Source organism: Chrysochloris asiatica, unplaced genomic scaffold (genome assembly GCF_000296735.1).
Source record: "Chrysochloris asiatica unplaced genomic scaffold, ChrAsi1.0 scaffold00004, whole genome shotgun sequence".
Classification (NCBI taxonomy): Eukaryota; Metazoa; Chordata; class Mammalia; order Afrosoricida; family Chrysochloridae; genus Chrysochloris; species Chrysochloris asiatica.
The window spans coordinates 14,275,967-14,297,743 of record NW_006408522.1 but is presented as its reverse complement, the minus strand read 5'-3'; the positions used below and the strand labels follow the sequence as shown (position 1 = coordinate 14,297,743).

The 21,777-nt window shown below is 45.7% G+C and overlaps 1 protein-coding gene across 1 annotated transcript in view; it reads left to right on the top strand.

The window, feature by feature from the left end:
* The window catches only part of CGNL1 (cingulin-like 1), a 155,220-nt gene extending 139,760 nt beyond the window's left edge, over nt 1–15,460 (top strand). The window contains exons 14-18 of the mRNA XM_006831609.1: nt 11,259–11,342; nt 12,072–12,196; nt 13,599–13,707; nt 14,109–14,272; nt 15,252–15,460. Coding sequence (XP_006831672.1) covers nt 11,259–11,342; nt 12,072–12,196; nt 13,599–13,707; nt 14,109–14,272; nt 15,252–15,387 — 618 coding nt within the window. The 3' untranslated portion in view covers nt 15,388–15,460. The remainder of the gene's footprint in view (nt 1–11,258; nt 11,343–12,071; nt 12,197–13,598; nt 13,708–14,108; nt 14,273–15,251) is intronic.
* Nucleotides 15,461–21,777: the final 6,317 nt, after the last annotated feature.

The following is a 21,777-nucleotide window of genomic DNA, read 5'->3' as shown; positions in this document are numbered from 1 at the left end:
GGCTCCATTTCAGGCATCACTGCTTCTCTGGGTAGGGTCCCGCTCTCCACTCTTCTCCCTTGATGGTCCTAGGGACCTCCGCTCCTAGACTGAAAAGTCAGTCACTCCCCTCCTTGCTATATAACGTCCACCTTTACATTTCCAACCCTCACAGTCAGTCCTGATAACAATTATTCACAGTTGTATCACAAGAGACCCGTCTGCATTTCGTTGCATCAGCCCCGCCTAGTCAGATTGAATACTACTCACTGGAGATTCTACCTTCCTCTAGGCCCTCTGGGTCTAGGTTCCCTCTTGAAAGCTTGTAAGCCAGTCACTTCTTGCCTTTGTAGTCCCCCACCCCCCTGGATTTTGTTCTTTTTAAATAGAAAAAAACAAAAACAAAAAACAAATGACACAAATTTACAGCACTTAAACTCTGAAGTCTCACTCTGAATCTTTGCTTCCCCCAAATATCTCCCTTTTTGTCACCCCTAGTCTTAGTGATCTGGCTTAATTTAAAAAGTCAGGGGCAGAGGGAACAAGCAGATGGGAAAAATGGTTTTCTAGCAATATTAGCGCGTGACAAACCTAACAATATTAATGAATGACAGGCTCTCAGGCCTGGAAAGGACCTCATAGAGTTCCTCTTCACAGATTTCTTATAAAATGGAAAGATATAAGGTCCCAGAGTCACTGCCACTGGGCATTGGCCAGAGACATGCGTCCAGTTCATTGCAGAGCTGGCCTTAGGTGTCTAGACTTCCAAGGCAGTGTTTCATCCACCAATGCTTGTAAACATAACAAATGGTTGCTATATGCATGGAGTCCTGGTGTGGTACAGCAGCATAAGCACTGGACTGTCAGTTTAAATCCACCAGCTGCTCCTTAGAAACCTTATATACAGGGTTGCTAGGAGTCAGAACCTACGCTCCACACTTCACAGCACTACCACCACCATGTGTATAGCAAAATGGTCCCTGTGAGGTGCTACGGTTTGTTAGAGGAGCTAGGTCATGCCTAAAAAAGAATGTATTACTGATGATAAAAAGCAAGACATACGCACACAAAATGCCAAGTGAAGGAATTAGGCAGCTAATGAGGGAAAGGCTCTCATATCAAGGGTGACGGTGGAAGAGTTCTTAAAGAAGGGTGGGCCTAGAGCCATCTTTGAAGGAAAAGTAAGAACTAGGAAAATTAGGAGTCGTAATGGAATTCTAAATAGAATAAATGAGCAAGACTTGGCAAGTCTGAGTGTATATAGCATTTCGAGGCGCAATGAAGGATTAGTGTGGCTTGATCAGATTTCTGGTTTCCATAAAGGAATAATAGCAGACAAGTTTGGAGAGAGAGATTGAAAATCTTGAATGGATGATGCTATCAAAAGGCAGTAGAGAGCCATAGAAGATTATTGAGCAGAACAGTGATGCGTGCACAATGATAGATCGATGCGGCAGGAGGATGTAGTAAGGACGAGACGGGAAGGACTGGAGGACAGGAAAGGCCGTCGCTGCGATCAAATATTTCATCCTTTCCATATACCAGACTTTTCTTTCCCTTTCTTGTACTTACATTTGACGTTCAATACATGCCTGCCTTACTATGTATGTGTAAGCTCTCAGCCTTTGTGAGTCCTGGTGTGGCACTGTAGGATAAGCACTGTACTGCTAACTACAAGGCCGGTGTTTCATATCCACCAGCTGCTCCTTGGAAACACTGTTCAGGGTTGCTATGAATTGGAACCGACTTGACAGCACTTAACAGCAATAACCTTTCTGACATTTCTTTTCCACGTGTGCCAAGGATGTCGTTATTCAGAGTGATGGATTCAGTCTCCTAATTGGGAGGAAAGTTTTGCAGCTTTTTGGAAGTTAGCATTTTGTTTTCAGATATGGCTAATACATGAGAGAAGGGATGGATTTGGGTTTGAGTAAATGGTGTCTTGGATAAAACAGTTATGTCGTAAGTATTCTTTCCCCACCCAAATATAATTTCACCTTATACAGAAAGGTTTAACTTAACAAATTGAAGGAAAGGAAAAATCCATTAAATAGTGGATACGAGGGGACTTCAGAAAAGTATTGGAATTGAAAGGTAGTGGAATTTTTCCGCACATTTTTTGAATCCCCCTCGTATTGCCTTTTGGTCTATTTAAATCCAGAGAAATCCTTTTTCCACCCTTCCTCCAAAGATCCTATTTCCATTGTGACAATTACATCCTTACTGTGACCTCCCTTTGTGCTGGGCATCCTTTCAGAACCTTGAGTTCATCTTCTCATTGTCTTCACCTCCAACCTCTGTTGTAGATCCTTGTTTGATGGGGCCTGGAGGAGAGGGGAACCGTGATTTGACTCTAGCCTTCTCCCACCCATCCCCATCACCCCTGCATTAGACTACGGGAGAGTCTTAAAGATCCCCGAGATGGCACTTGCACCTCTGTTCCCAAATCAAAAATAACGTCATGGTATCTCTTAATAGGAGTGAGCTTTTAAAGTCAACTGATTCTCTCCTGACTCTCCTCCTGAGTCCAGGAGTTGAATGGTGAGCAGTCCAGCTTGATGCATTTTCAGGGTGTCCAGCAGGCTGATAATTGGGCTCACGGTCTTTGTCCTACAAACAGTTAACAGTAGAGCTGGGCTTAGGAGGAGAGAGGCATTCTCTTGTGGCAGCCAAGATGGGCCAGCCCAGTGGAAAGATGATTCATTCAGCCCAAACAGCTGGCAGGAAGGAAGAAAAAGACCAACTAGAGAGCTTTGGGTGGTTTCACAGACTTTCCAGGGGCTAAGCAAGGCTGCCTTGTTGCTTTAGCAACTGCAGGATAAATCCCAGTGGATAAAGTTGCCGGCTCCTCCAGTCACTTTCCGGAAACTTCTCCCCAGTGGCCAGCTCACACCTGCTCCTCAGTCAGCACCAGGGGGTACAACCCATCTCTGGGGGACTGGAAATAAGCCTCCTTTGCAGTTAGCGAGAGAGGATCAAAGCGAGCTTTCTTCTTCTTTTTTTAAATGAAAATAATCCTAGTTTCAAAATTGCCTCTTATTTTATCTGCTGCTCAAAAACCCAATGTGTACAATTGGTTAAAAAGAATTTCCCTTTCTTGTGATTGAGAATCATTTTCAGTACCAGCCAGCAGTGTAAGCTTACCAACCCCTTTAGAAACCAGTGGTAAACACAGGTGATGGGGTTAAATATTGTTATTAGCAATCAGAAATACCTCTGCCTTTTCATTAATGGCAGCTGCTGCTGATCCCAAGCACTGGCCCAGACCACGGATGCTTCTGACAAAAAGCCCACTGAAACCCAGCACTGTTATTTCCGATCAAAATGCTCCAGGTCTAGCATTCTTTAAATCCAGCTGTGATGAACTATTGCCTTCCGTTCTTGTTCTGTTTTTAATTTGACTGGAAAGCTTTTGTTCTATTTAGTATAACATGGGGACGTGGGGAGTGGGGAGTGTGTAGACAGCATGCTAAACACTAAGCTTATAGAAAGATGTTTTCTCAACCTCTGGTTGACTTCCCTACTGCCCTTGTCCAATGAAGAAAGTTGACCAAGTCATGCCAGTGGACTCTGGGTAAGAAGAATCTTAGTAGAAATATTCCAAAGTCATTATGTCCAGTCCTAGGGATCAATTTTGAGGAACACAGCTAAAAACAGCAATACAGAGAATATTTCTGAATTTAATCCTTTTCTTCATTGGTTTTATCAATGTTTTAAATTTTATTGTGGTGAAAATGTACACAGCAAAACATACAGCATTTCTCTGTGTACGATTCAGTAGATTCTTTAAATTGTGTAACCATTCTACCTGTACTTTCCCGCACCATTCACCAACATGAATAGGAACTCACTGTCCCCTAAGCAAAAACTCCCCTCTCTTCCACACCTGGTTAGTTTTTGGCTTGTATATATTGGAGTCCAGGTGTGGCACTGTAGGGTAAGGTCAGTGGTTTAAACTCACCAGCCACTCCTTGCAAACCCTATACAGGGTTGCTATGAGAAGGAACCAATTCAATGACACTTAACAACAATATAGTTCATGTGTTTTAATTGTGGTGTTGGCAAATAATATTGAATATACCATGGTCTGCCAGAAAAGCAAACACATATGTCTTAGGAAAAGTACAGCAAGAATGTTCTTAGATGGGAGGAGGGTGAGATTTCATCTTATATTTGGGACATGTTATCAGGAAGGAGCAGTCCCTGGAGAAGGAAACGTCCTTAGTGAGGTGGATTGACGTAGTGGCTGCAAGAATGGGCCCAAAGTAATGACTGTGAGATGGCACACAAGACCAGGCAGTGTTTCATTGTATATTAGGTTGCTATGTTGTTGGTGGTGGTAAGTGCCATCGAGTCGATTCCGACCCATAGTGACCCTGTGTAGGGTTTCTAAGGAGCAGCTGCTGAGCTTGAACCACTCCCTTTGCAGTTCAAATGATTGCAGTCTGACGCACTAGCCCACAGTGCCACACCAGGACTCCTTGGGTTGCTATAGTTGGAACCAACTCAGTGGTTGGTGCCTAAAAACAAAAGTGATATATTTGCTTATTTCATATGAGACCATACAAGATTTGTTATTTGCAACTGATTTATTTCAGCGTGATGTTTTCAAGTGGCATTGATGCTATGGCATGCATCAGTCCCTGGTTTCTCTTTATGGCTAAGTGATAGTCCATTGTGTGTATGTGCAACATTTTATTTACTCATCTATTGTTGGATATGTCAGTTGTTTCTACCTTTTTGCTGTTGTAAAAGTGCTGCAATGAACATTGCTGTATAGGTTTTTGTTTGCATTCCTATCTTCTGGACATATATGTAGGGTTGGAATTACTGGGTCATCCAAGTGTAGCAGTGCCATGTTTAACTTTTTGAGGCACCACTAAACTTTTTCACAGGTACTGGACCATTCCTGCCAGAAATGGAGGAGGACTCCTAGTAACCATCCTTCTTGGAAACACATCCATTGGGCACGTAGCGTTCCTTGTCTAAGACTCGACTTGGTAGATTTATTTTAGAACAAGAACAAAGAAGAACAAAACAGAATAAGACTCCCAAACAAGATGGATTGACAAGGTGGCAGCAACAGTGGACTCAAACACAGCAACATTTAACAAGGATAGCAAAGGACCAGTGTTTCGCTCTGTTGTACTTAGGTGAGGGTAGATTTTTCATTTCTGTCACATCAGAAGTAGGAAGTCCACCTTGTTTGCCTTTTGTCTTGGTTTCTAAAAGGCTGAAGGAAAAATTGCTGCCTGGTCACAGGGACAGTTAAACTTTGTGATTAGATAGTCACTTCTTTACCCGCCCTATCCATTTCATTCATTGTGCATTTCTGTTTTCATAACCATCTTTTGAGAGGATTTGGTGTGGTACAAATAATTACTGGCTGTGTATATTTGAAGAGTCACCACTTGCCTAGGGCTCTTAGGGAACTCTGAAGCCAATGGAGACGCTCAGGGATTCAGCCTTGCTGAGTGGCCCTCTGCATAGGGAGGCCCAGTCCTTGGTGGACCCTGGATTTCCAACCAGTCGCACCAAGGGAGTAAGAGTTCGGCCAGTGGGGGCTCTTTGAAGTTGTGCTGAACTTGGTCCCAGTGTTTTGCAACCACTTGGCAGTCCTTGGATGCACCCCAGTGCTTCCAATGCCTCATTCCCATAGACAAGTCTTTCCTTTGAGTTCCTAAGTCCCTGCCGGAACATCTCCCTCTTGGTAGGATTGGTCCTTCAGTGAGAAAATTAGCTAAGAGAAAGTGAGAGGGCAAAAGGAGATTATGATTTTCAATTAGATACCCCAAAGCTGCTTCCAACCAACTCTGACTTGAGGCTTGTTTCTTCTCACCTGGACAAATCAGTGATAACATCTGCCTCAAAGAGTTAATCGGGTCAGACATTGACATTCATATTGCTCAGTGCCTGGCATGAGGGGGCCTCTTGTTTCTTGGTATTTCCCTTCTCCTTCCTCAGACCCACGAAAGGCAGATGCCGTACATCTGTGGTAAGACCCCTGCTGATGTGCTGCTGGTTTGTATTTTTCTGTTGGTGTTTTTCAGTCACATCTCACTGCAATGAAATGTCTTTCTGTTGGAGCCTCCAGTTCTTCCTTATGCTCTTACTTTTGAGAAAATCTTCTCCTTTCTCATTCTCCCTTCCTCCCTTCCTCCCTCTCTTCTTCTCTCTCTGAGCTATGGGAGTCCGCCTCCCACTAAGCCCTTGAATTAGTCTCTCTCCCAGGCTCAGACAAAGAACACCTGTTTTTCCACCACATGCGGACCTCAGTGGTGAGGCCTGGGTTCCATCCGTCTTCTCTGTGGAGAGACTGGCCTCTTGTCACACTTACATACTGTATTCATGTTCTTGGCCTATTAATATGTGCAGGGACTTTGTCTTACAGACACCTCTGTAACATCTCCATCTCGCTGGTGATGGACCCCCACCCTTCTTCTTGGTGGTCCCTCCATCTGGAATGGTCATCTCCTACCCTGCTCTGTTCTTCTGCCAACCCTGACTTCATGTTCAGATCTCAGTTTACTGTTCCTTTTTCTGGAGGTCTTCATTGACCCTGCCATTGGTAGCCATTCCCATGGCCCTGCCCCAGCACATGGTCCTTCGTCACCATAGCAACACTGAGCACATGCACAGGGCTTATTCCCTTGTCCCCACTAGGCTTGGTCACAGTACCTGACAAAGAGTTGGTAACAGTGTGAACAAATAAAACCCACTCGGCCCATCCTGTCAAGACCACCCAGCCTCAGCTCATACAAACACACACTCACTCTCAACTTGATACAGTGAGTCATTTGGGTGGGGGCACTCCTACAGGTCTGGAGAGATAGTGTGTCTACCTGAGGTCTGAAGTAAGAGTCTCTGGCTTCCGCACAGTATCCCAGAAGATAGAAGATGCCACAAAGTAGGCTTTTACTGTTGCATAGGCTAGCTCCAGGGGCCCACAGAGGCTGTCTCAGTCACATTTCCTTATTTTAGAAATGAGGAGACTACATCCCAAAAGTGAGGTAGCCACAGTCACCTACCTACAAGTTAACCCAGACCACTGCTGCTTGTCTGTTTAATTGCTTCCCGTCTCAGTCAAAGTTTAACCATGTCCCACTTGAAGTCCCTGACCTTTGCCCTTGAGATGTGAACAGAACTATTTCCCCCAGCAGGCATGTCCGTTGGTCCCATGGCCCAGCATTCCGGTGACCACCACACATGCGGTGTCAGCTGCTAGCTCAGAAACCACGTATGGAACGGGGCTGTGAGCCTGCATTCATTACCCATGGACTTTGTGTTCACATAGCCAGTTGCAGGAATTGTCCCAGTGCCCTCTTTGCAACATGTGATTAACAAGAGTTTTGTGGCCAAGTGATGGGAGCGGTGGCCGCAGGCAGTGTTTTATGTTCTCTGCCTGCTGATCCTGTACGTTGTTGGCGGTTTTTTCTCTACTAAACACAAGGATGCCCTAAGGAGACTGGTCCACAGGTCTGGGTTTTGACCTTATAGCTGTATTTGAATCCTACATTTGTTGGAAGTCTTTTCACTTAGCTGGCCCACGTGGGCAGTGACTTGGGCTCAACCTGAGTTCCTCCAGTTACGTAATATAACTACTCTGGTCCTCAGTTTTCTCTACTGTAAAATTCCGGACTTACCTGATTTAAAATCCAGCAAGCCAGAAACACAATGTTGTTGTGAAGTGCCATTGAGTTAGTTCCGGCCCATAGTGACCCTGTATAGGGTTTCCAAGGAGCGGCTGGTGAGAAACACAATAGCAGAAGCATTGTCTTTGATGGCCCAGGCTGCCCCACACAGATGGGAATTGTCTTAGTTTCCTCCTGTGGTCTGAGTCTCTCGTGTCCTGGTCCTTTCCATCCCTCCAACTTCCTTACCACTCCCTGCCATTCACTTTGGGTCAGCCACATGCTATGCTGTTCCTCCCAGGACATACCTTGGTCATGGACAATGGGAAATGATGCCGTGCTTTTCCTCTTATTCCTGGGGTCTCTGTTTATGCTCTCTAAACACTCCCTGGGAGGAAGTGAGGGAGCTTAAGTTTTAATAACTGGGGTGCTTGTACAAGTGGTAAAAACTCAAGTTGAGGGTTGAGACTCGCAAATGCCACCAGACTCTCCTTATTAGTTCCCTAGGATGGCCATGGTAGCGTAGTGGTTATGAATCGGGCTGCGAACCTTAAGGTCAGCGGTTCGAAACTACCAGCTGCTCCGCGGGAGAAAGATGAGGCTTTCTACTCCCGTAAAGATTTACACCCTTGGAAACCCTGTACAGGGTCGCTATGGGTCGGAACCGACTCGACGGCACTTAACAACAACAACAACAGGATGGCCATGACAAATTGCCACAAACCGCATGGCTTCAAACAACAAAAGTGTATCCTCTCCCGGTTCTGGAGCCAGAAATCTGTATTCCACGTGTGAGCAGAGCCATGTTCTCTCCAGAGGCTCCAGGGGAAGAGCCTTCATGACTTTCCCAGTCCAGGTGGTCCTTGGTTATGGCAGCATCTTTCAAGTCTCTGCTGTAAGAACACCAGTCAGATTAGGGACCGCCGTACTCCAGTAAGAACTCATGTTAACTGATAATATCATCAAAGCCCTGATTCCAAACAAGGCCACACTAACAGGTACCTTCAGCATGTCATTGGGGGACACCTGGTTTCCAGGGACTTTGTATTGAACCTCTTAGTCCTGTTGAACCTCAGAGTTTATATCTGTCTCACCCTTAAGAAGGAAAGGGTGATTTTATTTTAGTGATTGGAGCTCCTAATTCTTTTGGCTTCTTCCTGCTGCCCTCTGCTGGACAGCAGCAGAAGTTGTGGGAGCAAGGACTGGGGTCTGTTTCTGATACTCCTACAGTGAATGGGGACAAGAGATGCTGACAGGCAAGTGGTGGGATTCTTTCCTGATGCTACTCTGTTAGACTCATTTCCTTTCTTTCTCTCTTTTTTTTAAAACTTTTTATTGTGAATTGAGTGAAGCTTAACAGACAAGATCATCAGCTTTACGTTCAACAAATTATACGCTTTGTTTCCTCTCAAGGATTACAATCCCCTCCCTGTAACAACAGTTATCTTACTTCCTCTCTGTGCCTTCCCTTTTACATCTTATATTTCACAAATGAACAAAGCGAAATGGTTTGATGTACACACACAAAGCAATATATATTCATCTAAGTGCCGTAAGGACATAGTCTGCAAGCTAGCCTCCTGCCCACAGGCACACAATCTTACTCAGTTCAGGGGCCTAGTGCCTGCCGCTGCTCTGTCTCTTCGTCCCATTGCCTCTGCCCCGTTCTCTGCTGTTACTGCTTTTATAATTCTAAGTAGGATCTCACATTCCAACGCATGCTCTTCCTTCTTGATGGTCCTAGGATCCTCTGTTGCTGAAATGAAAAGTGAACTTCTTTCTCCTGTTACTTACACATCTTCTACAAGTACAGTTATGACAATCACAATAAATCCTGCAAACAATTCCTCACAACTGAATCATAAATATTATCAGCATCATCCCTCATCCCCTTTCACCAGCTCCATCTGGAGAAGAGAAAAACTATCCAGTGGGGATTCACTTTCTGTTAACACAGAAGGGTCCAATCCGGTTGCTATCAAGTTGATTCTGACTCCATGTGTAGAGTAGAACTGTCCTCCATAGATTACGCAGTGTTCTCAGTGGCTGATTTTTCAGTGGCAGATAATTGCCAGGCGTTTCTTCCACAGAGCCTCTGGATGGACTCTAACCTGCAACCTTTCAGGTAGCAGCTGAGGGCATTGATCATGTGCATCACCCTTGTGATGATGTGTAGATTTCCTGCAGCTTCCTGGTTATTTTACTGCTGTCTGTTTCCAGTGTAAGAAAGGAAAATCCTGGCTGCATCTGAGACATGCAGACTTATTGGAGACCCTTTCTGAAGTCTGAGTTTGTAGTGTAGCAGTTCCCAACTCTGGGGAATACTAGTTGTGTAGATCTTTGCTATGTTGACTAGTTTATTCTGATTTTCTTGAGACTTTCTCAGTTTTGGCATCAAAAATCCCATGTCTTGGGAACAATCTCAGCCCTGGGAAACTCAGATAATGGTCTTACTACAAGTTGATTAACTTCACCAAGCCTGATTGTCCTCAGCAAAAATATTACCTTATTTCATAGGTTATTCTGGGAATAGCATATTATTGTTGTTAAGTGCCTTTGAGTCAGTTCTGCCTCATAAGTGACACTGTATAGGGTTTCCAAGGAGTGGCTGGTGGGTTTGAACCACCAACGTGTGGTTAGCAGTCCAGTGTTGATCTTACAGCACCACACCAGGACCCCAGTAATATTATATGAGCTCCAGGAATAATCTATCCTATTAGGAATATAATTGTTCTTCTTGTTGTTAGGTGCTGTTGAGTCAGTACGGACTCATAGTGACCTTATGTACAACAAAACGAAACATTGTCCAGTCCTGTACCAGTCTCACAGTCATTGATACACTTGAGCCCATTACTGCTGCCACTGTGCCAGTCCATCTCATTGGAGGTCTTCCTCTTTTTTGTTGACCCTCCATTTTACCAAGCATGATGTCCTTCTCTAGGGACTGGTCCCTCCTGACAACATACCCAAAGTATGAGAGATGAAGTCTTGTCATCTGGCTTCTAAGGAGCACTCTGGCTGTACTTCTTCCAACACAGATTTGTTTGTTCTTCTGACAGTCCATGGCATTTTCAATGTTCTCCTCCAAAACCATAACTCAAATGCATCAGTTCTTCTGTGATCTTCTTTATTCATTGTCCAGTTGTCCAACTGTCACAAGTGTATCAGGTTATTGAAAACACCATGGCTTCAGTAAGGTCCACCTCAGTCCTCAAACTGACATCTTTGCTCTTCAACACTTTAAAGAGGGCTTATGCAGCAGATTTGCCTAATGCAATACGTTGTTTGCTTTCTTGACTGCTGCTTCCATGAGTGTTGATGGTTGATCTGAGCAAAAGGAAGTCTTTGACAACTTCAATCTTTTCTCCATTTATCTTGATGTTGTTTATTGGTCCAGGAATATAATAGGATGGATCATAAGAGTGCTAAGCGGGTTAGCTATGACTATTATTTTCATTTGTATCATTATCTTTGCACTCACCAAGAAACCAAGAATATCCAAGAAGCAATTCAACACCCAAGGGAAAATAATACAAGAGGCCTTGTAGATGAGTCCTGTCCTTGAAGAGACATTGACTCGGTGGTTGGATTTCAATTCAGCACAAATAGTATGTGACCTCTGAGGGTCGTGCTATGTTTATGTTGTAGATCGAGCAGATGAGGATTGAATTACTTCAGGAGAAAGCAGTGAGGCAAGACTTGGAATGTGACAAGATTTCCCTGGAGAGACAGGTAAGGGCAACTAGTCCTGAAGCTCCTCACCCCGACCATCCTGTGGTTTTATACTAAAACCCTTTGTTGCTGCCACCTTTATTTAGTCCCAAGAGCACTGGGTGTAACTCACCTGGCAGGTACAGGTGTTTCTTCTATCTTCTAGATACGCAGTTCCCAGTAATATTAAATCGGCTTAGGAGTTTGGCATCTGAGGAACGGAAGAATTGTCAAGGTTGTTTCCTAGCCCCTAAATTAGGATAAATTCTAATGTAAAAAGAATGACAAAGAAACTAGTGTTATGACATCCAACATGCCAGTTGCTAAGAAAGCTCAATTGACTTTTTTAAAAACATCTTATTCCTATAAATTCTTCACTGAATTAGAATGGTGAAGGAGCCTATTTCTCCAGCACCCCCACCCCCAGTAGGTGTATAAAAGGACCAACGCAAGCCTGTTTGTCTGACATCCAGTGGGTATATTTGGAGTCTTTGGACATATCAAGGACTTATTCAAACTTATAGGGAAATAGAATGTAATGTCTTCTTCAGTCTTCTGGGACCTGAGTTCAAAGCCTTCCCCTGGAAACCTCCCAGAATGCCCCAGAGTCCCCGGGGCCATGCATCCAGGTGTGGAAGCAGCCTACTGAAGCATTGAACAAACGCCTGACCCCACCCCATGCTCAGGCCTGCAGTGCCGAGAGAGTGTGACCAGGACACAGGTCCTCACGGTCTCCCTGTCTGATTCCAGAACAAGGACTTAAAGAGCCGGATTATCCACCTGGAAGGCTCCTACAGGTCGAGTAAAGAGGGGCTGGTCGTGCAGATGGAGGCCAGGATCGCGGAGCTGGAGGACCGTCTGGAGAGCGAGGAGAGGTGAGCCCAGCCCATCTATGCTGCAGAGGCCCTGGCAGGCAGTGGTAACAGTTTGTACCATCCAGGGACCTAATCACGATACAGAATGCTTTCCATTTAGTATCACTTTGGAGCCTCAAAAGCCTGTGAGGAAGGGAGACCAAGTACAACCTTGCTATTATCATTTTCTAAATGGGTAAGCAGAGACCCATCAAAGGAAGTGACTTGAGCAGGGTCGTCTGGTTGAATATTGGTGTAATTGAAGCCCGCTCTGAAGTCTACAGGCTGCCTCATAAAACTACTGCGTTTGAGCTGACGTATTGCCCTTGATAAGGAGCTCTGGTAGCATAGAGGTTACGAGTCGGGCTGCCAACCTCAAGGTCAGCAGTTGGAAACTACCAGCTGTTCTGTGGGAAAAAGATGAGGCTTTCTGCTCCCGTAAAGATTTACAGCCTAGGAAACCCTATGCAGGGTCGCTATGAGTCGGAACCGACTCTATGGCACACAACAACAACATTGCCCTTGATGGAATCGTGCTTTAGAGGTGAGGGGGCTAACTCTACCCTCGTGGCCACGTGTATTCAGACAAAGAAGTAAGACATGAGGCAGGTCTGTCCACAGGTGGTAGGAGAGTTGTAGGATCAGAGATTCTCTGCAAAAACAATAAGACACCAACCCTGTTACTGTTCTGTCACATAGGCTCCAACTCACAGTGACCCTATAGGACACAACAGAACTTACGGAACCCCGTAAGATTCCCAAAGCTGAAGTATTTATGAAAGCAGCCTGCCATACCTTTCTCCCCCAGAGCACTGGAACATTCAAAACACTGACCTCTCTGTTAGCAGCTGATGCTTAAACTAACCGCTGAACACCAACCAGGGCTTCTGCAATTCTGCAGTTAGCAAGTACTAGGTGGAAGTTGACCAACCTGGGTTCTTACTAATGGCCTTTCACCTTGGGGGGTGGGTGGGTGTGTGTGTATGTGTGTGTGTGTGTGTGAGAGAGAGAGAGAGAGAGAGAGAGAGAGAGATGGTCCCCTGCCTAGAAAGGTGTGTGTTTGTGAATCTGTGTCCCTTTTCCATTATCTGCTTTCAGTAGAACTTTTAGGGCCTGGGTTGGAGCAGTATTTATAGTTTGGAAGAGACCCTCTGCCTTACAAAAGGCAGCTCAGGACTGGAAGGACTCAGGGAGGTTCCAGGGCCAACTCAGTCCCCCACCAGCTTCCTGACCTTGGACAAGTCACTTCCTTCTCGGAGCCCTGCTTCCCCATGTGTCTTGCTCAGTTGCCTGTGTCTGTCGCCCTGGTCCTGAGTCTCTGGGTGCCCCTGGCTGGAGCTCTGTCTCCTCCCTAGCCTGGTCCTAATCCTCCTGTAGGCTGGGAGAGACAGGGGCCTTGGTTCTGTTTCCTCCGCGCCTCCAGGGACCGGACCAGCCTCCAGCTCAACAACCGAAGACTGGAGCGGAAGGTGAAGGAGCTGGTGATGCAGGTGGATGATGAGCACCTGTCACTGACTGACCAGAAGGACCAGGTGAGGGGCCCGCTGCAAGTCCATTTGCAGCTGAGATTTGTCTCCGGCTGGAGACGCACGACAGAGGACAGGCCCCACCCGGAGTTTTGGTGGGCTGATGATTCTTCCTACGCCACCCAATTCCATCATAGAATGGGGCTGGGTTTGGGGGTTTCCTGGCCTCCTTTGGTAGGGGATGCCAGTAAAATTTAAATCCTGAGCTTGGCTTTTAAATGGTAGCCTGTCTGCCTTAGAGTCCGAGCTCTAATTTCCCCATGAGACTGGTTGCCCCCTGTACCTGTATTATGGTTAGGTGAAGACACGGTGTGTGAACCACTGGGGTCTCCTGGCTGGGACTCTTCTCCATCTCAGCCAAGCTGGCCCATCAGCCAGCACTCAGCCCACCCTCTCTCATACCGCAGCTCAGCTTGCGCTTGAAAGCAATGAAGCGGCAGGTGGAGGCGGCTGAGGAGGAAATCGACAGACTGGAAAGTTCCAGAAAGAAGCTGCAGAGGGAGCTGGAGGAGCAGATGGATGTGAATGAGCAGCTGCAGGGCCAGCTCAGTTCCATGAAGAAGGACCTAAGGTGGGCTCGTACGGGGACCCCACGGGGGCCCACGCTTCCTCCCATAACACCTTTTAAAATCATTCCATTCTAGAGATGAGGGTGGCTCTGGTCCCATATATTCAGTAGGCCCTTACCTGTGACCTCCATGTCAGCTGTGCAAACAGGCATTGTCCTTATTGAAACTTTGAGCAGCTCAGACTAGCTGATGGCATCTGAGAGGGGCACTTCTTGGACCAGCACTTTTATCACCTGATTTTACCTGACTTGGGTAGAAATAAGGTAACGTTTTGGTGTGTGTCATAGGTTAGCCCTGGTCTGGTTTCAGGACAGAACTGTTCTCTGAAGTTCTCCTGCTGGTCCTAAGGATGAGGGCTAGGTCACTGCCAAGGTATTGGTGTCAAGCAGTGAGATTAGGTCCATGCTCATCCAGAGAGCTGAGGAGTCCCTATCGGCTGGCCGTAAGGGGGCGCTGTGCTGGCCTGCTTGCCTTCAGCAGTCTGGCCAGGCAGTTTTGGTATAAATGGACAGAAGATTTCGGCTGATTGAGAATCTGGTGAAACAAGAGTCTCTCACTGGGCACTGGACCCCAAGGCTGGCTGGGGCACAAAACATAAGGGGATGCCAAAACCTCAGTCATCAAGACATATTTTAAGGCCGTATTTTAAAAACGACAAATTATTGCAAGCAGCCCATGATGTACAAAATACCAAAATTTTAAAGACAGGATCAGTTACAGCCCTGAGTTAAGCCACACTGGAGTCTGAGACAAAAGGGAAAAAAAAATCAATAATACGGATCCCGTTCCATCCCTCCCCGGCCCACTTTATAAACATGAGGGCCCTGTGCTGAAGGGTGCTCAAGGGGCGGACCAGTGCAGTGAGCGTGCCCGTACCCCAGCCACTCAGTGCAGTGCGCGTGCCCGTACCCCAGTCACTCAGCGAAGCACACCTATCGCCTGTCGCCCAGTCCAACAACCATGTCTCTGTTAATTCCGCAGACTTAAAAAGTTCCCGAGTAAAATGCGGGACGACATGGATGACGACGATGACCTCAGCACTGATGGGGGGAGCCTCTATGAGGCACCCCTGAGCTATACCTTCCCCAAGGACAGCACCGTCACCAGCCAGATCTGAGCCCACTCCCGGGCTGTGGAAGTGGTCCAACATTCTTAATGGGGACGCTGCAGCCGCACCACGCAGGAGGCAGGCACAGGAGCGTCCGTCCGGAGTCAAGACCCATTGCCTCTTCTTAGAATGTGCCGATTCCTTAATGTACTTAACTTCTTAGAGGCTCGAAATATGAGGACAGCTCCTCTATCTTAGACTGCATTTTTAAATGTTGACAAGTCTAAGACACAGGAGCTACCACCCATTGGGGTGTTTGGAAAAATATAATTTGGTAAATGATGACTCCATTATGTACAGCTGGCCGCCGCCACATGCGTCTGCCTCCATTTTTCCACCCCTGCCAAGGAAAAGGGTCCAAAATGCGTGTTATTATTTAATAGCCATGGTGCGGGGTGGGGGGGATGGTGTGTAGGTTGTAGATGTTTTAAGCCAGATCTTTTCGTGGACGGCCACTGTTCCATTTCGGAATGCTACCAAGGTTTGGTAGGACAGTTTCTTTGTAAAGTTCACACATCTTTACTGAGTATTATTTTTAAAATATGAAGCTACTAGTTTTTAAGTGTTAAAAAGCGGAGGTAAGAGAAGATTTAAAGACCACTTTGGAACTTGAGAGATGGGAAAAATGAATTGCCTTTGAGATCATGGACAGTTAGTGCCAAGAATGGAACTGCAAGTAGTCTTAGTGAGAAACTTGCCAGTAGAGGCAGAGAAAGCCAGAGATCACTCTTGTCTGTGGGCTGTGTCTGCGGTCTTGGTTACGTATGCTGTCTAGGACATTGCTCTAATTTCTGAACCATTGCTGAGATTAATTCCTAATCATGAATTACAGTGTCAGGAACTATGGAGAGATTTGTAAGGCTTTGAATGAATGATACAGTTTCTGGAAGGATGAGCCCTATTGTCATTTCTTATTGGTCCTTTCCTCCCTCTTCCCGTGCCAGGCCCTGGGTGAAATGGTTGTGGGTGACAGGGCAGTGGGTAGAGAGTATGGGGCACAAGCTTCCTAGGCTTAGATATGAGAAAGAGGCAGGAAGTATCCACTGAGGTTCATAAAATAAAGAGGAGAAAAGATATGTAGGTGTATGAGGGTATTGGGTTTGGTGTGAGAAGAAAGAGAAGGTCTCAAAAGCTGGGAAGATGTCTACACAAGTGGATGGAACAAGAGCTCAGGTTTGTGTCTATGGTGGGAGGAAAGAAACAGATCAGGTAGAGGTGGGTCTGTTTAAGCAGAAAACTTCTTAGGACAAAGGGACTTGGGCCAGCACCAAGTACAAGGAAGGTGACTGGGAATCAGTGGAGTCGGGGGGGGGGGAAAGTTGCAAGGCTTGGGCAGAGTTACAGGGACTACATGACATTGGGAGGATGCTGGGTACCACAGAACTTCCTCAGGACCCTCCTGGTCTCATCTTGACCCTTTAGAGTTCCCACACACACTCTTTCAGTGTGGCTTTCCGGGCAGGGCATGGGGTAGGCAGCTCAGTGGTGCCATGACTGGGGAAGAACCCTGCATGCATGTGCATGTATCTGGGCAGAGCTTCAGCACGGTCCCCGAGAATCCTGACAGATGGGAACCCTATGGACCAGAGGGCTGCATGACCTACCACAGGGGACGAGGACCTACCCTAAGATAGGGCTCATCCAACAGGATTGAGTGGCCAGCCCAGTGTAAGAGGGTGAGCATCACTTTCCTCCCAACACACACACACACACACACACACACACACACGAGACCCCTGAAGCAGGAGAGCCAAGCCTTCTTCCACCTCTGCTAGGGTCCCTATCATCCTGTCCTAGCAGGGGAATGGTTTTGACCTCTCTTCACTTAAATTGGTATATGGAGAGATCGCTCCCTTTAGCCGTTTATTCACTAGAAAAGATTTAGTGAGCACCTACTATATGCCAGACATAGCCCTTTGCACTGAAAATACAGAAGTGGATAAAACAGATTAACAATCCCTCCCACACTGGAGCTTGGCAAACCAACTGATGCAGGCTGTGCATCCCCATGTCCAGCGCTGGAGCCCCCCTCTCTTTAAAATGTTAATAAACATGCTCTCTTACATTGTAGTAGAGTAGGCAGTGAGCTGGATGCGTACATTATAGTGGCATGGGAAGAACACTGGACAGGGGCGTGTTTCGGTCCCGATCATCTCCTTACCCTGGTGATCTTGACAGAGCAACCACTCTCCGAGTCTGAGGCTAAAACCACAATTTGGGCCAAAGCCTTTTCCAGTTCTAACATGCGGCCATCCTTTCATTTAATTATATATATTCCTCCCCGCTGTTTATTGCTTTAAGAACTAACCCTGCTCAGGAGTGTGCTGTTGGCGAGCTTAAAAAGAAAAGGACTTTATTTAATAAAAACAAGTACCTGGCCAAATGCAGTACTGAGGAGACAATCATATACCTTTCATAATTTTTTTTCTTGCTTCTGAGTATCATTCTACCAATACCAATAGATTCATTCTGTTGGGTTTTTACTTTCAGGTATAGGTTAGTGGCTTTGTATTGTCATGGACAAGAGACGTTCTTACTACAGTTCCCGCCACATAAGTGAACTCATATATAATAAAGTAAGATTGCCTTTCAATAAAGTGTTACCTGACTGGAATTCCGACTGTATCATTTTGACTCCCTTACTCCAAGAAAGCTCTGCCAAGGTGAATGACAGGAAGTTACTGGAGTGGGTGAAACTTGGTGGGATGGTTTCTAAAATAGAGAATTGAGGTGGCGATGATGGGGTGGGGTTAGGGGCTGTGTGGCTCAGTGATGAAAACTAGGAGAATGACTGGATGGTGGTGATGTTACAAGAAGTCCAGACAGTCCACTTCCAGAATATGGCAGAGGAGGAAGTATGTTCAATGTTATTAACTAGGAGGAAACAGACACCCCCTGTCTATTCCGTGTGCCTAAACGAAAATGTAATTACAGTTTACACATTTCTTCTTGATTTCACACCAGATCCACAGCAAGTACCACAGCCTCCATTTTACCGGTAATGAAAGCTTCCGTACCAATATGGCACAGACTAGTTGCCCTCAGATTCAGAGACTCCGGAGGCTGATCCCAACTGACCCCCTGGGTTCCTGCTATTGGATTCAGTTGGTGGGAGCAGCCAGCAATCTAGGCATCCCTAGATTGGGGTTGCCTGCCCTATTGCTTCTTCCTCCGTGCCTCCTTTCAAACAATGGTTCTGTCAGGCCGGCTCCTCTATGGCTGCAGCTGCTCAAGATTTGGATGGTTTTCCAAATCTGTGGCTAATGCCTTCCTGGTGCGTGCTGTACTTTACGAGAACCTCGACAGCCCTGGTGGGTTTCCTCAATCTGCCTTACTTCTAGAAGAACCCTAAGCATTAGGCCTTTTGAGTTGTAAGTAGGATGCTTTCTCTGCTCATAGCATGAGAAGGTCTTGAACACAGGTTCCCAGACTTCAGCTCCTGAACGCAGTTCACGACTCCCCTCATCCACTCAACTACCCTGCAGCCGCTGATTCCCTGCTTTTAGTAATTAAAGTGACATCACAAATATACGATTATCTAATTTTAGTTACTTCTCAAAGGCTTTGCATAAATTCTTTCTGCCTTTTTTTCAAGTTTGTTTATTGATGTATAATTTACATATAGTAAAGACCTCCTTGATTAGAACTGTATTTGTTGTTAAGTGCCATCAGTTCAGACTCATAGCAACCCTGTATAGGGTTTCCAAGGAGCTGTTGGTGAACTTGAACCTCCGACCTTGTTGTCCAGCACATTAGCCCACAGCGCCACACCAGGACTCTGGATCTGTAGTTACGCCCCTATTGTTTGGCCTCAGCATCAGCATCCTCAGGGGGTGGGAGGGTGAGGGGGTAAAGGTGGAGCTAGAGATCCTGAGGGAGGTTTTCCTCAGGCCAGAGGGAAGAATGTGGCTAGGAGACCCCAAAGGGAAACACTGCCTCTACCTGCAACTAGTTTCCGCTGCATTCTTGGCATTTCTTCTTTGAACTTAGGGATAGTTACAGTGATCTTGTCTTTGTTGGAAAACTGTAATTAGCCACAAAGTTTTCTAAGTTTTCAAATGACAGAAACAAAGGATGCAAAAGCAATTTCCTACCAGGGGCTTAACTGCTAAAAAGCCACACATTCTAAATATTGTCTGGGGATCTGAAGACATGGTGCTAAAGATCAGTGCTCACATGCATGGGTGACTTGAGGCCCAGTCCAGTTATCCGTCAGCAAAGCATATGACTCTTCGCCTGGCTGGGTTTATTAAGGTTAGAAAATGTACCAAGGCAGTTCAGAAAGACATCCAGCAATAATGCCTAATTTGGGGTGGGGGAGGGAACGGATGGGGCATAAATCTCAGATTATTTATTCAGCATATAGACTGAATAAGTATGGCAAAAGACTACAACTTTGGCACACACCTTTCCTAATTTTAAACCATTCAGTGTCTCATTATGCTTGAAAAACGGCCTCTTGGTCTATATTAAGTGTTCTGGAATACTCATTTTCTGCAATCATAGTTTGTCATGATCCACACAGCCAAAAGCTTTTACATAGTCAATAAAACACAGGTAAACATCTTTCTGCTTTCAGCCAAAATCCATCTGATATCTAGCAGTGATATCCGTCTTTCCACATCCTCATCTAAATCCGGCTGGAACCTCTGATAGTTCTCGGTTAATGTACTGGCGCAGCTGGTTTTAATTGTTTTTCAAATTTTTCCTTCAGGTGATATTGATACCATTTGATGATTTCCGCATTCCTTTGCATGACCTCTCTTTGGAATGGGCACAAATAAGGATCTCTTCCAATCAGTTGGCCAGGTAGCTGTCTTCCAAATTTCTCAGCATAGATGAATAAGTGCCCTCAGTGCTGCATCAGTTTGCTGAAAGATTTCAATTTGTATCCCATCAATTCCCTGAGCCTTGTTTTCTGCCAATGCCTTCAGTTACTTTAGACTTCTTTCTTCTTGCTCCATTGACTCTTGATCATATGCTACCTCTTGAACTAGTTGAACATTGTCCATTTCTTTTTGGTACAGTGATTCTGTATTTCTTCCATCGTCTTTTGATGCTTTCTGCATCATTCAATATTTTGCTTATAGAATACTTAAGTATTACAAGTCAAGGTTTGAATTTGTTCTTCAGTTCCCTAAGCTTGAGAAATGCTTAGTGTGTCCTACCCTTTTGGGTAGGTCTACACATTTCTTTATAATACTTGCCTTTGTCTTCTTGAGCTTCCCTTTGAAATTTTCTGTTCAGCTCTTTTACTTCATTTCTTCCATTTGCTTCTCTCCTCTTATTGGTTTATCACATCTGATCATATCATGGGGAATCATTACATAACTTCCAAACCACAGAGAATCATGACCAAGCTAAACTGGCACATTCTTGCGGGGGGCAGGGGAGGAGATACAATTTAATCTATGAAAATATACCAAATTTGTCTATTTTCTCCTATACTTTGATTACTCTCTATTAATAGTACTAGCAGTTTTCCCTGAGACCATCTACAATTTGGAGTCCTGGTGTGGCACTGTCGGTAAGCACTGGACTGCTAACCACAAGATAGGTAGTTCAAACCCCACTAGCTGTTATTTGTAAACCCTATCCAGGTTCACTATGAGAAGGGGAGCAACTTGGCACTTAACAACATCTACGATGTAATATCAAATGTGTGTTGAGAACTTACATGCAGTGCACCAGGTATTGTTGACATCCTTTATGTATGTTAGGCATTGATTCATGTACCAGGCATTGCTGACATACATAATGCCACATACCAGGCATCATTCTAAACCTTTCACATGTATTGATTCATGTGATCCTACAACCCTGAACGGGTTCTCTTGTCACTGCAGTGTACAGCTAAGACAACCAAGGCAAGTGGAGAGGGGGGAGTAGAAGAGATGGGATTTGAGTCTGAGCCTGTCTCAAGTTCACACTCTACTCTAGGAAGGCCTCTCACCAAAACCATCATGCGGTTAAGGTCGAAAATCTTTAATTTGACCCCCTATATTAGAGACCTTCAAGGTGTTCTGGTTGCTGTTTTTTAGATTTCCCCTTAGGTTGTGGGTTTCTCCAAAAGCCAACTGCCTGCTGCCTGCATTCACTCAGCACTGCAATCAAAGGCAGGCTCTGAAGCCATAGACTTCAAACTTGGCTAACCAGAGTTTTAGTTGCGCTCTAATCTGGCTGTCTTTGGAGCCATTTGTGCTGTGATCTTTGCATCTCTCGTTGCCTTAGACACTGTGATGCTGCCTATGCTAACTTCCTGTCTCTGAGTCTGATGACAGTGGATGGTTTGCTCTGGGTAGTCACCAGGTCTCACTGCCATCTCACTATGAAAGGTGGCTCTTGGGTAGCATCAGAAAGTGCCCTAGTTTGGATGGTTCTTGGGGAACATTTGTCCTC